Below are 12,889 nucleotides of genomic sequence, written 5' to 3' on the forward strand. Positions count from 1 at the left end.
CTTAATTCTAATACAAAATTCAGCACTAACAAACACATACTCTGAAGTTGAGCAATCAGGAAATCCAGAAAAAAGGGTATCACTGAGCTAACCTTTAAACAAATGCAACCATTAGAGAAAATCAACTGAGTATGTAATAACAACTTCAGATTTCCACTTTTGTTTACCTTGGGAGTGCTATTTAGTGCCCCAACCCAGTTTGGCTTGGATCCATCCCCTTAATCCCATTTAAATGTGAATTAAAGTTCTAAGTAGAATTATTAGGAATCAGGGTGTTCTAGCTGTAAATATAGTTTTCATTATTATCAACACTTAGGTATACATTTATTACAATTGATCATGCTTATTGCAGTATCATTTTCTTAATATACAGGGTAAAAAAATGTTGATTGGTTTCCATTATTCTCTTAACATGGTTAATACATTGTTCCCTAAATGCTTTCCCACTTGTATATACACTTCAAATTCAATTAAATCAAGAGACCACATCTCTTGTAACATAATGTTTCTTTATTTTTGGATTAAATTAGGACAAAAACTAGGTCCTCTTAATATTAGTAAGTCCTGCTATATCCAAGGTTAAATTATTATTTGGAGCAGTTGCTCCAAAAAACGTTCGATCTGGAGCCCCAAGAGTCAGCTGAAAGAGAATATAAATTTTTTTTAAAACCATGGCACTCCGTAAGACCACACTTGGTCCCTGGAAATGAGGTAGTCTTGAAAGTTTCTATAAGATATTTATTTTGGAATATGTGATAGAAAACACTCTATTCTGTTCACTTGTTTCCTGGCCAAAAAAATCCCACTTAGCTCTTGCAGTGCACAGAGATCCGCTGTGCGTCCTTTGAGATTTTTATGTCAACTTTTAGTTTTTTATTTTGCACCTTTAAATCAGGTTATTTTGTTTATAATTTGAGTGAATTTTAGCACGGAAGAAGAGCTTTATGACATTTAGGTGCCGATTCCGATCCGGGTCGGAAAGCACTCCGACGGAGTCGGATCCGGAGTGTTTTCCGACCGAGCCGGACACCTACAGTCCGACTGAGCAAGCACGATACGCACGTATGCTGTCGGACTCGGTTCGGTCGGACTCCCATAGAAGTCAATGAGAGCCAGTTGTACGATGTGTACATGCGCTCCCATTGACTGAATGGGTACGTCTCCAACAAGTGCGCCCCCTACAGTGGGTACGCGTCGGTGCCATCCGCGCCGTACATGCCTGTGTGGGGGAGACCCATGGGTCTCCCCCTGTGTGCGAGTCGTACGGCTGCGGGAGTCGGGGGGTCCGACGCAGACCCCCGAAGTCCGACTCCGGGAGCTTTTACAAGCCGGACGCTCCAACTCGGTCGAGCTGTCCGATTCGAGCATCGTACTCGTTTGGTCGAGAATTGTCTCCATTGCGTGCATCGGTTTGCGTGCGACCGAGTCGGACGGATCGGGTCGGATCCGGGAACGAGTCGGTCGGAGAATTTGCGCGTCTTTGCATCGTACTTCGTCGTCCGGACCCGTGTACGGATCAGTCGGAAAAGAAGCATCAGAATCGGATCCGCTACGGCTGAACCCGATTCGGTGCCCTTCCGACAGAGATCGGAATCGGCCCCTTAATGTTAAATGTATGCTTGTCACTACATAATCCATAGTCCAGTCGATTGAACACATTTTTCCTCATTTATCTTTGATGCTGGGCTGGTTTGGTGTTAGAATTACCAGCAGGCATGTTTCAGTATTTTTGTAAACGTTTTGTGATTTGGTGGAATATTTGCCAATGATAATGTGCACACCGAGCATGGATAATAGTTTTAAAATGTTTGCATTGGCCAGACCCATCATTTCCTAGCTAACCCCTTTCTTGAAGCCTGGATTTACCTTGATGGCTTTCCTTCAAAGCGATATCTCTTGTGTTCCCAGTCATCTAAGTCAGGTGCTTGAACTTTCCCAAGGGCAGTTGTCGGAAGGACACCTGTATATATTGTGAAAAAATGATTAAGTTAATATCATAAACATCTCATGACTGAGGTTGATAGTCCAAATACCATATTTAAATTCAAACAAATCTTCAAGAATAGCCTCTCTGAAAAGACAGAGATTAATGTCAAGCCTTAGAGCAAGGCATTGACACTGTTACTTAATGAGTCTCTAGGCCTTGGCAGCACAGTTGCTATTCTGAGATAATTTGTACTTGAAAATATTTGTCCTTTGATCCCTTTGGGGGCATGATGGCTAATAATATTTAGCACAACAATATGGCCAGAATTCTAGAGGTATACCACTTAATGCAACTCAGCAGGACACAGCTAGTGGAGAGTGCACATCAATACACATTGTGGTTTTAGGACACCACAGTCAGCAAGATTGGGAAGCCAATTATTCTTTTTCTATGCAACAGTTTTCTAAATTTAATATGAATAATAACAACAGTGTAATGTTGCTAAGGACAATGGCAATAAAACGATGTTAATGATGAAATATTAATACACATAATTAAACAGTACAAATCAATAACAATATCATAAACTGCATTGCAACTTGATGCAGAAATGTGTTCACATTATAAACACAACATCGCTTTATATACTTACTGTTAGACCTGTCAGCCCTTTTGGCTGTTCCTTCCTCTTTTTATGTTTTTTCCCTTTCCCTGCTCATATTTTTTTCCTGTCCACTAACTACTTTTTGGGTGTTGATGTAGAGGCTCTGGGCGCCCTCTTCTTACTATCTGAGGGAGAGGCGCAAGGTGCTTCAATGAGGAAACCAGTAGAGGGAGGTTAGTCACAAAATGGTCGTTCCAACTGTCACCTCAGCACCTGGGCCATAGACTGCCATGAGAGGTTCCGGAACCTTCTGGGCCACTCTGGCCAGTCAGGCCCCAGGTGATAAATAGAGGTGGGGGCAGGGCGGCCATTTTAGGACTCAGTTGAGCTGTGAGGTAGTCAGGAGTAAGGCACCTGAGTGGGGAGGTGGCTGCGCTAGATAGGGAATTGACAGGTCTTAGGGTCTGCGTGACTTCCCTCATCAGCTGACACCACCCTCAACCTTCTGACCGGTCCCTGAGCACAGCCAATGACTTTGAGGAACAACTTCACCTCATGAGACACCTGTTTAGTCAGAATTACTGAAAGAAGATTAGAGGGGAAGCCTCCGTCCTGAGCTCTACCTCCCACACCCTTCTGGTGCCCGGGATTTGAAATCAAACAAGACTCAACGTCTGACTACCAGTCCTGCCTGTCTGGAAGGTGACTGGGACCAAGAGATAAGCATTTGGCTGGCCTATTCGATTGCCCTGGAGTGAACGCGGCACCCTTAATTTTAGCCCCCCCTGACATAAATCCCCGCTGGGAGCACTCACCGCCGTAACCCCGAGATTGGGAAGCTGCCCGCCTCTGCTGGGAGGCTGCTGGTAATCCCTGGGAGGTCCGGGGAGAGAGTCGGGACTCCCTGGAGAGGGCCGGTGAGCAGGCGACGCGCCTGAGAAACTGAGGAGAAGGACATCCACGAAGTGGAGGTTGCGCAAGGCCGTGAAGCGCCTTTCCAGTGTCATCTGACGAGGGCTGATTCTGTAGCGCCGCCCCACTGTTGCCGGAAAGGAGAAGGCCGCGCCCCCCGCGAGCTGCATTGCCTCAGGCAGCCGAGGGCGCGGATCAAAGCAGCAGCGGAGTGACGCCGAGTCAGCGCCTGGCCTGTGGAGCCGTGTGGGGTCCGGAGACGACTCCGCGCCCCTGTTGACACCGCGGGTCCCCATACCCCCTCCCCCCCGCAAGAAGATCCCGCATTCAGGAAACCCTTGGGGGAGGTGACCTGTGGGACTTCCCTTGCCGATCCCTTGAGCCCCGCCTGCCCCGCGTGAATGGGGAAGTACTCTACCCGTACCGCCGATCTTCCCAAGCAGAGGAGGACGCCGAGGTGGAACCGTAAACTGGGATTAAGGGAAGATGGGAAGGAGTGAGGGAAGGGGGGGGAGTTACCAAGCAGGTGAAGGCCTGGCAGTCCCGGCTGATGGTCCCAGGGGAAGCCAGGATGTGATACTAAGATCGCCAGTACAAAGAGTAATTCATGTGAAATGTTTAAAGTGTGATACTAATGTCGCCAGTACAAAGAGTAATTCATGTGAAATGTTTAAAGTGTGATACTAAGATCGCCAGTACAAAGAGTAATTCATGTGAAATGTTTAAAGCGTGATACGAAGATCGCCAGTACAAAGAGTAATTCATGTGAAATGTTTAAAGTGTGATACTAAGATCGCCAGTACAACGAGTAATTCATGTGAGATGTTTAAAGTGTGATAATAAGATCGCCAGTACAAAGAGTAATTCATGTGACATGTTTAAAGTGTAATAGTCAGATCGCCAGTACAAAGAATAATTCAAGTGTAATGTTTAAAGTGTAATGGTAAGTTCACCAGTACAGAGAAGAATTCATGTGTCAGGCCTAACTGTAATAGTAAGATCCGGTGTAATGTTCAATTGTAATACCTTGATTTCCCGCAACAGACTAGTTTGGCAGTATAGCGCCTAATGGTAGAAGTGTGGTTGCATACCACAGCCTCAGTTCCAGGTAACAAAGAGAATAGTGCAGACATCGGACTGAGGGGCAACGAGGTGGGGGGGTATTGACCTTTTAATATTCCCTTGCCAAGAAACCGTTGTGGGAAAGCTATACGAGTGGGAAATTAATAAGGCGTTCTGGGGCCTAGGCGCGGGATTGTCCCATCTGATGGAGTTTAGGTGGGGGATCATACTGAAGTAACAGAAGGAATTGTATTGTTGACTGAAATACTATGAAATATTTGCACCGGAAATGTGATGGTTAGAATTGGTTGAGTGCAATTAAAAAGGAAATATAAAACTTCCTCTTATCAGTTTGGCTTATTCGGTGTAGTGTCCTTTTTAAGTGGTGTTGCGTCAAGGTGTGAACTGGGTGTGATGCAAGCACGATATGCCATGTTGGGATAGAAGCCTGTTGGCCTGAGCCAAGCTACCTCTAGGACGTTAGGTCCAACAAGTTGGTGTTCAGCGGTGGGATCCTGAATCTGTGCTTGCATCCGCTCATTAGCAGTTTGGCGCGCGCCACACCCTACACCTGATTGTTTTTACTGGAGTTTTCTCCAAGTTGTCTCCCTGATTGGAGTTTTTCAAAATTGTCCTGTCCTGTGGTGTACTTCCTCTTAAAGGAAAGGTCTCCTATTGTAAAGTTCTGTTCTGCAGTGTTGGGTCCCACCTGGTAGGATGGAGTTTGAGTTGGGTAGGCTGGAAGAATATACTGTGACCCAACTGAAGGAATTCTGCCAGGAGAGGGAGGTATTCTTCAAGCAGGGGGCAAAGAAAATAGAACTCCAAACTAGCTTGAGAGCCTGGGTTATGGCCCACCCTAGCGGGAAACAGGAGGAGGGACCAGGACTGGACATCACAGAAGAAACAGAATTACTTTTCCCCCCTGGGACTGGCAACATGGACGTAGGACCTAGTGCCTCTTCAAGAGCGGGTAGTAGCGCCTCGGGGGGAAGCCTGTCATCAGCTGACTTAGCTGACAGGAGGGAGGAGAGGCGGTTCAAAATGGATCTGGCCCGTTTGGAGAAAGAGAGGGAGGAGAGGAAGTTCCTCCATGAGCTCCATTTAAAGGAATTGGAACTCAAAGCCCTACAGTTTGGAACCCCCAGCAGTCCCGTTGGTGGCAGCGTACCTAGAGAGATCCCCAGGGAGCCCAGACCCTACCTGCCAAAAGATGTAGTCGCCTGCTATGGTGTCGGGGATGACATTGTAAAATGGTTGGCTGCCTATGTGGTCTCCTTACGAGCCCATGGGGTCCCTGAAGCTCAGTGGGGGGATGGTCTATACAGGTATATGCCTCCGGTGGGGAGGGATGCCCTGTTAGCTTTGGAACAGCAAGATCAGACCAATTACCCCATCATGAAGGTCGCCCTAGTTAGGAAGTTTGGGTTGACCCCTGAGAAATTCAGGCAGAGGTTTCGGGGCAGTCAAAAGTTGGCCACCTAGAATTGGGTAGACTTCCTGGACTATGCCAAGAAGGCCTTGGAGGACTGGGTACAGGGCAGTGAGGTAAAGGACTACGAGGGATTGTATAATCTGATTTTAAAGGAGCACCTCCTCGAGAAAAGTTTTCCGGAGCTGCGTCAACACCTGGTGGACAGCAAGCTAACTAATCCTAGGAAGCTTGCAGAGGAGGCGGATATCTGGGCAAGTACCCGGGTATCCTCAAAAGGGACTGGAGGGAATTTCCAAGGGGCTGGACAGGGCGCCCCCCAGAAGAAAGAGGCGGGAGACAAAAAGAAGGAGTTCTCTAAAGGCCCCCAAAAGAGTTCACAAGGAAGGGGAGTAGGATTCCCTCCTAAGGTTGGCCCCCACAAACCCCCTTATCCTGACCGTGGTCAGCAGCCTAGGGTTGTCCGTTGTTATGAGTGTGGCAAGATTGGGCACTATAAGGGGGATGCCAAGTGTCCCAAGAGACCAAACCCTCCCATTGGAGGAAAGACCCCTGGGGTGGCGAGCGTAGTGCTCGGGGAGGAGTTGCCCCTAGATAAGGGAGGTGAGTGGGCAGGGCTAACCTTAGTGTCCTTAGGGGATTGTGAGATGGTTCCTAAGACCCAGGTGCCCTCGAATACTACTAAGTACAGGCAATGGGTCACCATCAATGCCCAGAGGGTGGAGACTCTGAGGGACACAGGAGCCAGCATGACTATGGTAAGGAGTCAGCTGGTGTCCCCAGAGCAGGTGGTTCCCAATGTAGTCCACCCGGTTGTGATGGCTGACAACCGAGAGGGTCACTATCCGGTGGCCCAGATTCCCTTTGAGTGGGGAGGGGTTGCGGGTCCTCTACGAGTTGCGATAAGCCCTGCCATGCCGGTCGACTGTCTGTTGGGAAATGACCTTGAACATTCGGCGTGGAAGGAGGTCGAGTTCAGGGCCCACATGGACATGTTGGGGACACCTGAGTGGACGTGTGCCAATACACGGTCCGTGACTGCCCGAAGAGGGAGTTCACAGAGGTTGGAGCCTGGGACAAAGGCCCAACCAGCTGCCAGAAAGGGTAAACGGGGACAGGGGAAGCCTGCCCCGGCATCTGAACCTCAGAAGGTGGATGGGGCGACTGAAGTGGTCCCGGAGTCTACGGAGGGGGATGTGACTTCCCTGGAGGGCTTACCTACCCCTCCAGACTGGCAGGTGGAGGGAGGACCTACTAGGGAGGAGCTTTGAGGGGGCCCAGAAGGAGTGCCCGACCCTTGAGGGTTTGCGGCGACAGGCCGAAGCCCAGACAGCGGGTAACGATTCGGGGAACTTCCACATATACTGGGAAGATGGTCTCATTTATAGCGAACCCAAGGCTCCGGTGCATGGATCATCCCTGGCCTTGGTAGTTCCCCAGCGTTACCGAGCCTTCCTTTTGGGATTGGCTCACGAAATACCCTTGGCAGGACACTTGGGACAGGACAAGACCTTTGCTCGGTTTGTCCCTCATTTCTACTGGCCTCAGATGAGGATTACGTCCGACACTTTTTGTAGGACGTGTGTAACCTGCCAAGCTAGTGGGAAAACAGGGGTGAAGCTGAAGGCTCCACTGGAACCACTGCCTGTCGTTGGCATCCCCTTTGAAAGGGTGGGCATCGACATTGTTGGGCCATTGGATCCACCAACGTCTGCCGGTCACAGGTTTATCCTGGTTCTGGTGGATCATGCCACCCGGTACCCCGAGGCTATCCCTCTGAGGACCATTACTGCACCTGCGGTGGCACGGGCTCTGATGGGGATTTTCACCCGGATGGGGTTCCCCAAGGAAGTTGTGTCGGACAGAGGTACCAACTTCATGTCGGCATACATGCGGGCTATGTGGAAAGAGTGTGGAGTCACTTACCGGTTCTCCACCCCTTATCACCCCCAGACCAATGGTCTGGTGGAATGGTTTAACAAAACCTTAAAGGGCATGATCAGGAGTCTGCCCGAGAGCCTGTGGAGGAAATGGGACGTCCTCCTACCTTGTTTGCTATTTTCCTACAGGAAGGTACCACAGAAGGGAGTGGGCTTCAGCCCCTTCGAACTGTTGTACGGACACCCTGTTCGTGGACCCCTCAGCCTGGTGAAGGATGGATGGGAAAGGACTCCCAGAAAACTTCCCCAAGATGTGGTGAGCTATATGCTGGCCTTTCGTAGCCAAATGGCTCGGTTGTGGAAACAGGCTTCCGAGAATTTAGAAGCCAGCCAGACGGTCATGAAGGAATGGTATGACCGAAATGCTCACCCGGTGGAGCTAGAGCCTGGCCAGAAGGTGTGGGTGATGGAACCTGGAGAGCTTAGCGCCCTCCAGGATCGCTGGTCAGGCCCCTTTGAGGTGGTTGAGAAGAAGGGCAAGGTCACCTATGTGGTGGATCTTAAGACCCCCAGGCAGCCCCATCGGGTGCTCCATGTCAACCGCCTCAAGCCTCACCAAGAGAGACCCGAGGTCACTTTGATGATGGTGACTGATGGGTCAGAGGAAGAGGAAAGTGAACCTCTTTCTGATCTTTTTGCGTCCCAAGAGAAGGATGGGTCGGTGGAGGGAGTGATCCTTTCACCATCCCTAACTCCCGAACAGCGGAGAGACTGCCGCCGAGTTTTGGAGCAGTTTGCTTCCTTGTTCTCACTTATCCCGGGAAGGACTCATCTGTGTACCCATGACGTGGACACAGGGGACAGCCCACCTGTGAAGTCCAAGTCTTACCGGTTGTCAGATAAGGTGAAGGCTAGCATCCATGGAGAAGTCACCAAGATGCTAGACCTGGGAGTGATTGAACCTTCAAACAGTCCCTGGTCCAGTCCGGTGGTACTGGTACCCAAAGCTGCCCCGCCGGGCACGACCCCAGAACTCCGGTTCTGTGTGGATTACAGGGGACTGAACTCTGTGACAAAGACCGATGCTCATCCTATCCCGAGGGCGGATGAGCTCATTGACCGGTTGGGAGCTGCCCAATATCGGAGTACCTTTGACCTTACATCCGGGTACTGGCAGATCTCCCTGACAGATGGAGCAAAGGAAAGATCAGCCTTCTCCACACCTGAGGGTCACTACCAGTTCTGTGTGATGCCCTTTGGGCTCAAGAACGCCCCTGCCACTTTTCAGCGGCTGGTGAACCAGGTCCTCTCCGGGATGGAGGCCTTTTCGGTTGCGTACCTGGATGACATCGCTGTCTTCAGCAGCAACTGGGAGGACCATTTGTGTCACCTTCAGGCTGTCCTTCAGGCCTTGCAGCAGGCGGGTCTGACGATCAAGGCCAGTAAGTGCCAGATCGGGCAGGGGTCGGTAGTGTACCTCGGTCACTTGGTGGGTCGGGGCAAGGTGCAACCCCTCCAGGCCAAGATTGAAACCATCATGGCCTGGGAACCCCCCAAGACTCAGATGGAGGTCCGAGCCTTTCTGGGCCTCACTGGCTACTACCGACGCTTCGTCAAGGGATACGGTACTATTGTGACTCCCTTGACTGAGCTCACTTCTAAAAAGCACCCTCGACGGGTAATCTGGACCGAGGGGTGTCAACAAGCCTTTGACACCTTGAAAAAGGTAATGTGTGCGGCACCTGTCCTCAGGGCCCCTGACTTCTCCAAGGAGTTCATCGTCCAAACGGATGCGTCGGAGCATGGCATCGGGGCGGTGCTGTCGCAACTCAATGAAGAGGGTCTGGACCAACCGGTGGTTTTCCTGTCTAGGAGACTACTCCCCCGGGAACAGAGGTGGAGTGCGATTGAGAGGGAGGCTTTTGCGGTGGTGTGGGCTCTGAAGAAGCTGCGGCCATACCTGTTTGGCTCGCACTTCCTGGTTCAGACCGACCACCGGCCCCTCAGGTGGCTGATGCAAATGAGGGGCGAGAATCCCAAGTTGTTGAGGTGGTCCATCTCCCTACAGGGAATGGACTTTAGGGTGGAACATCGCCCAGGAGTGGACCACGCCAATGCTGACGGTCTCTCCAGGTATTTCCGCCTTAGTGAAGAGAACTCCCAAGGGATTGGGTAGCTCTCCCCACTTTCAGCTGGGGGGGGACGCGTGTTAGACCTGTCAGCCCTTTTGGCTGTTCCCTCCTCTTTTTATGTTTTTTCCCTTTCCCTTCTCATATTTTTTTCCTGTCCACTAACTACTTTTTGGGTGTTGATGTAGAGGCTCTGGGTGCCCTCTTCTTACTATCTGAGGGAGAGGCGCAAGGTGCTTCAATGAGGAAACCAGTAGAGGGAGGTTAGTCACAAAATGGTGGTTCCGACTGTCACCTCAGCACCTGGGCCATAGACTGCCATGAGAGGTTCCGGAACCTTCTGGGCCACTCTGGCCAGTCAGGCCCCAGGTGATAAATAGAGGTGGGGGCAGGGCGGCCATTTTAGGACTCAGTTGAGCTGTGAGGTAGTCAGGAGTAAGGCACCTGAGTGGGGAGGTGGCTGCGCTAGATAGGGAATTGACAGGTCTTAGGGTCTGCGTGACTTCCCTCATCAGCTGACACCACCCTCAACCTTCTGACCGGTCCCTGAGCACAGCCAATGACTTTGAGGAACAACTTCACCTCATGAGACACCTGTTTAGTCAGAATTACTGAAAGAAGATTAGAGGGGAAGGCTCCGTCCTGAGCTCTACCTCCCACACCCTTCTGGTGCCCGGGATTTGAAATCAAACAAGACTCAACGTCTGACTACCAGTCCTGCCTGTCTGGAAGGTGACTGGGACCAAGAGATAAGCATTTGGCTGGCCCATTCGATTGCCCTGGAGTGAACGCGGCACCCTTAATTTTAGCCCCCCCTGACATAAATCCCCGCCGGGAGCACTCACCGCCGTAACCCCGAGATGGGGAAGCTGCCCGCCTCTGCTGGGAGGCTGCTGGTAATCCCTGGGAGGTCTGGGGAGAGAGTCGGGACTCCCTGGAGAGGGCCGGTGAGCAGGCGACGCGCCTGAGAAACTGAGGAGAAGGACATCCAGGAAGTGGAGGATGCGCAAGGCCGTGAAGCGCCTTCTCAGTGTCATCTGACGAGGGCCGATTCTGTAGCGCCGCCCCACTGTTGCCGGAAAGGAGAAGGCCGCGCCCCCCCACGAGCTGCATTGCCTCAGACAGCCGCGGGCGCGGATCAAAGCAGCAGCGGAGTGACGCCGAGTCAGCGCCTGGCCTGTGGAGCCGTGTGGGGTCCGGAGACGACTCCGCGCCCCTGTTGACGCTGGGGGTGCGAGGATTTTCCTTCCCCCCCCCCCCCCCGCGAGAAGGCCCCGCATTCAGGAAACCCTTGGGGGAGGTGGCCTGTGGGTGTTCCCCGTGTTCGCCCCCTCTGGGGACTTCCCTTGCCGATCCCTTGAGCCCCGCCTGCCCCGCCTGCCCCGCCTGCCCCGCCTGCCCCGCGTGAAGGGGGAAGTACTCTACCCGTACCGCCGATCTTCCCAAGCAGAGGAGGACGCCGAGGTGGAACCGTAAACTGGGATTAAGGGAAGAAGGGAAGGAGTTAGGGAAGGGGGGAGTTACCAAGCAGGTGAAGGCCTGGCAGTCACGGCTGATGGTCCCAGGGGAAGCCAGGATGTGATGCTAAGATCGCCAGTACAAAGAGTAATTCATGTGAAATGTTTAAAGTGTGATACGAAGATCGCCAGTACAAAGAGTAATTCATGTGAAATGTTTAAAGTGTGATACTAAGATCGCCAGTACAAAGAGTAATTCATGTGAAATGTTTAAAGTGTGATACTAAGATCGCCAGTACAACGAGTAATTCATGTGACATGTTTAAAGTGTAATAGTCAGATCGCCAGTACAAAGAATAATTCAAGTGTAATGTTTAAAGTGTAATGGTAAGCTCGCCAGTACAGAGAAGAATTCATGTGTCAGGCCTAACTGTAATAGTAAGATCCGGTGTAATGTTCAATTGTAATACCTTGATTTCCCGCAACAGACTAGTTTGGCAGTATAGCGCCTAATGGTAGAAGTGTGGTTGCATACCACAGCCTCAGTTCCAGGTAACAAAGAGAATAGTGCAGACACCGGGGCAACGAGGTGGGGGGGTATTGACCTTTTAATATCCCCATGCCAAGAAACCATTGTGGGAAAGCTATACGAGTGGGAAATTAATAAGGCGTTCTGGGGCCTAGGCGCGGGATTGTCCCATCTGATGGAGTTTAGGTGGGGGATCATACTGAAGTAACAGAAGGAATTGTATTGATGACTGAAATACTATGAAATATTTGCAAAGGAAATGTGATGGTTAGAATTGGTTGAGTGCAATTAAAAAGGAAATATAAAACTTCCTCTTATCAGTTTGGCTTATTCGGTGTAGTGTCCTTTTTAAGTGGTGTTGCGTCAAGGTGTGAACTGGGTGTGATGCAAGCACGATATGCCATGTTGGGATAGAAGCCTGTTGGCCTGAGCCAAGCTACCTCTAGGACGTTAGGTCCAACACTTACGCTATCCCACTTCTTTACTTATGCTATCCCACTTCTTTACTTAAGCTATCCCACTTCTTTACTTACGCTATCCCACTTCTTTACTTACGCTATCCCACTTCGCCCTCTCCGTCTCCCCCACTATGTGGGATGAAATGTGATTTACAGAAACCTGCCAGGGAACTTGACTGAGAGACTCCAAAAACTCCAACACCAAGCCTCCTAAATTTATAGATATGTGCCCATGCCTACCCAGCCCTGAAAGTGATCCACTGGCTCCCAGACGATACCAAGATTAAGTTTTAAGTACTATGCATCTTCCATAGAGCCAACTGGAAGAAAAGGACCAGAATATTCGCAAAAATTGGCCACACGTTGCATCTTCACTGGGAGAATACAGTCCTTGTCTCCAAATCGGATTCCTCTGCACCTCTTCAGTCATCAGAAGCACACGGTGATTTCTTTGTGTGATGGGTGCACAACTTTGGAGTGCACTAGCCCACAAACTCAC

General features: G+C 50.7%; 1 protein-coding gene across 1 annotated transcript in view; it reads right to left on the bottom strand.

Moving 5' to 3' along the window:
- The window catches only part of LOC146831027 (neural-cadherin-like), a 473,840-nt gene that overhangs the window by 73,774 nt on the left and 387,177 nt on the right, over positions 1 to 12,889 (bottom strand). Inside the window, exon 19 of the mRNA XM_085605228.1 lies at positions 1,867 to 1,960. Coding sequence (XP_085461354.1) covers positions 1,867 to 1,960 — 94 coding nt within the window. The remainder of the gene's footprint in view (positions 1 to 1,866; positions 1,961 to 12,889) is intronic.

Source organism: Triturus cristatus, chromosome 5_1 (genome assembly GCF_964204655.1).
Source record: "Triturus cristatus chromosome 5_1, aTriCri1.1, whole genome shotgun sequence".
NCBI classification, from domain to species: Eukaryota; Metazoa; Chordata; class Amphibia; order Caudata; family Salamandridae; genus Triturus; species Triturus cristatus.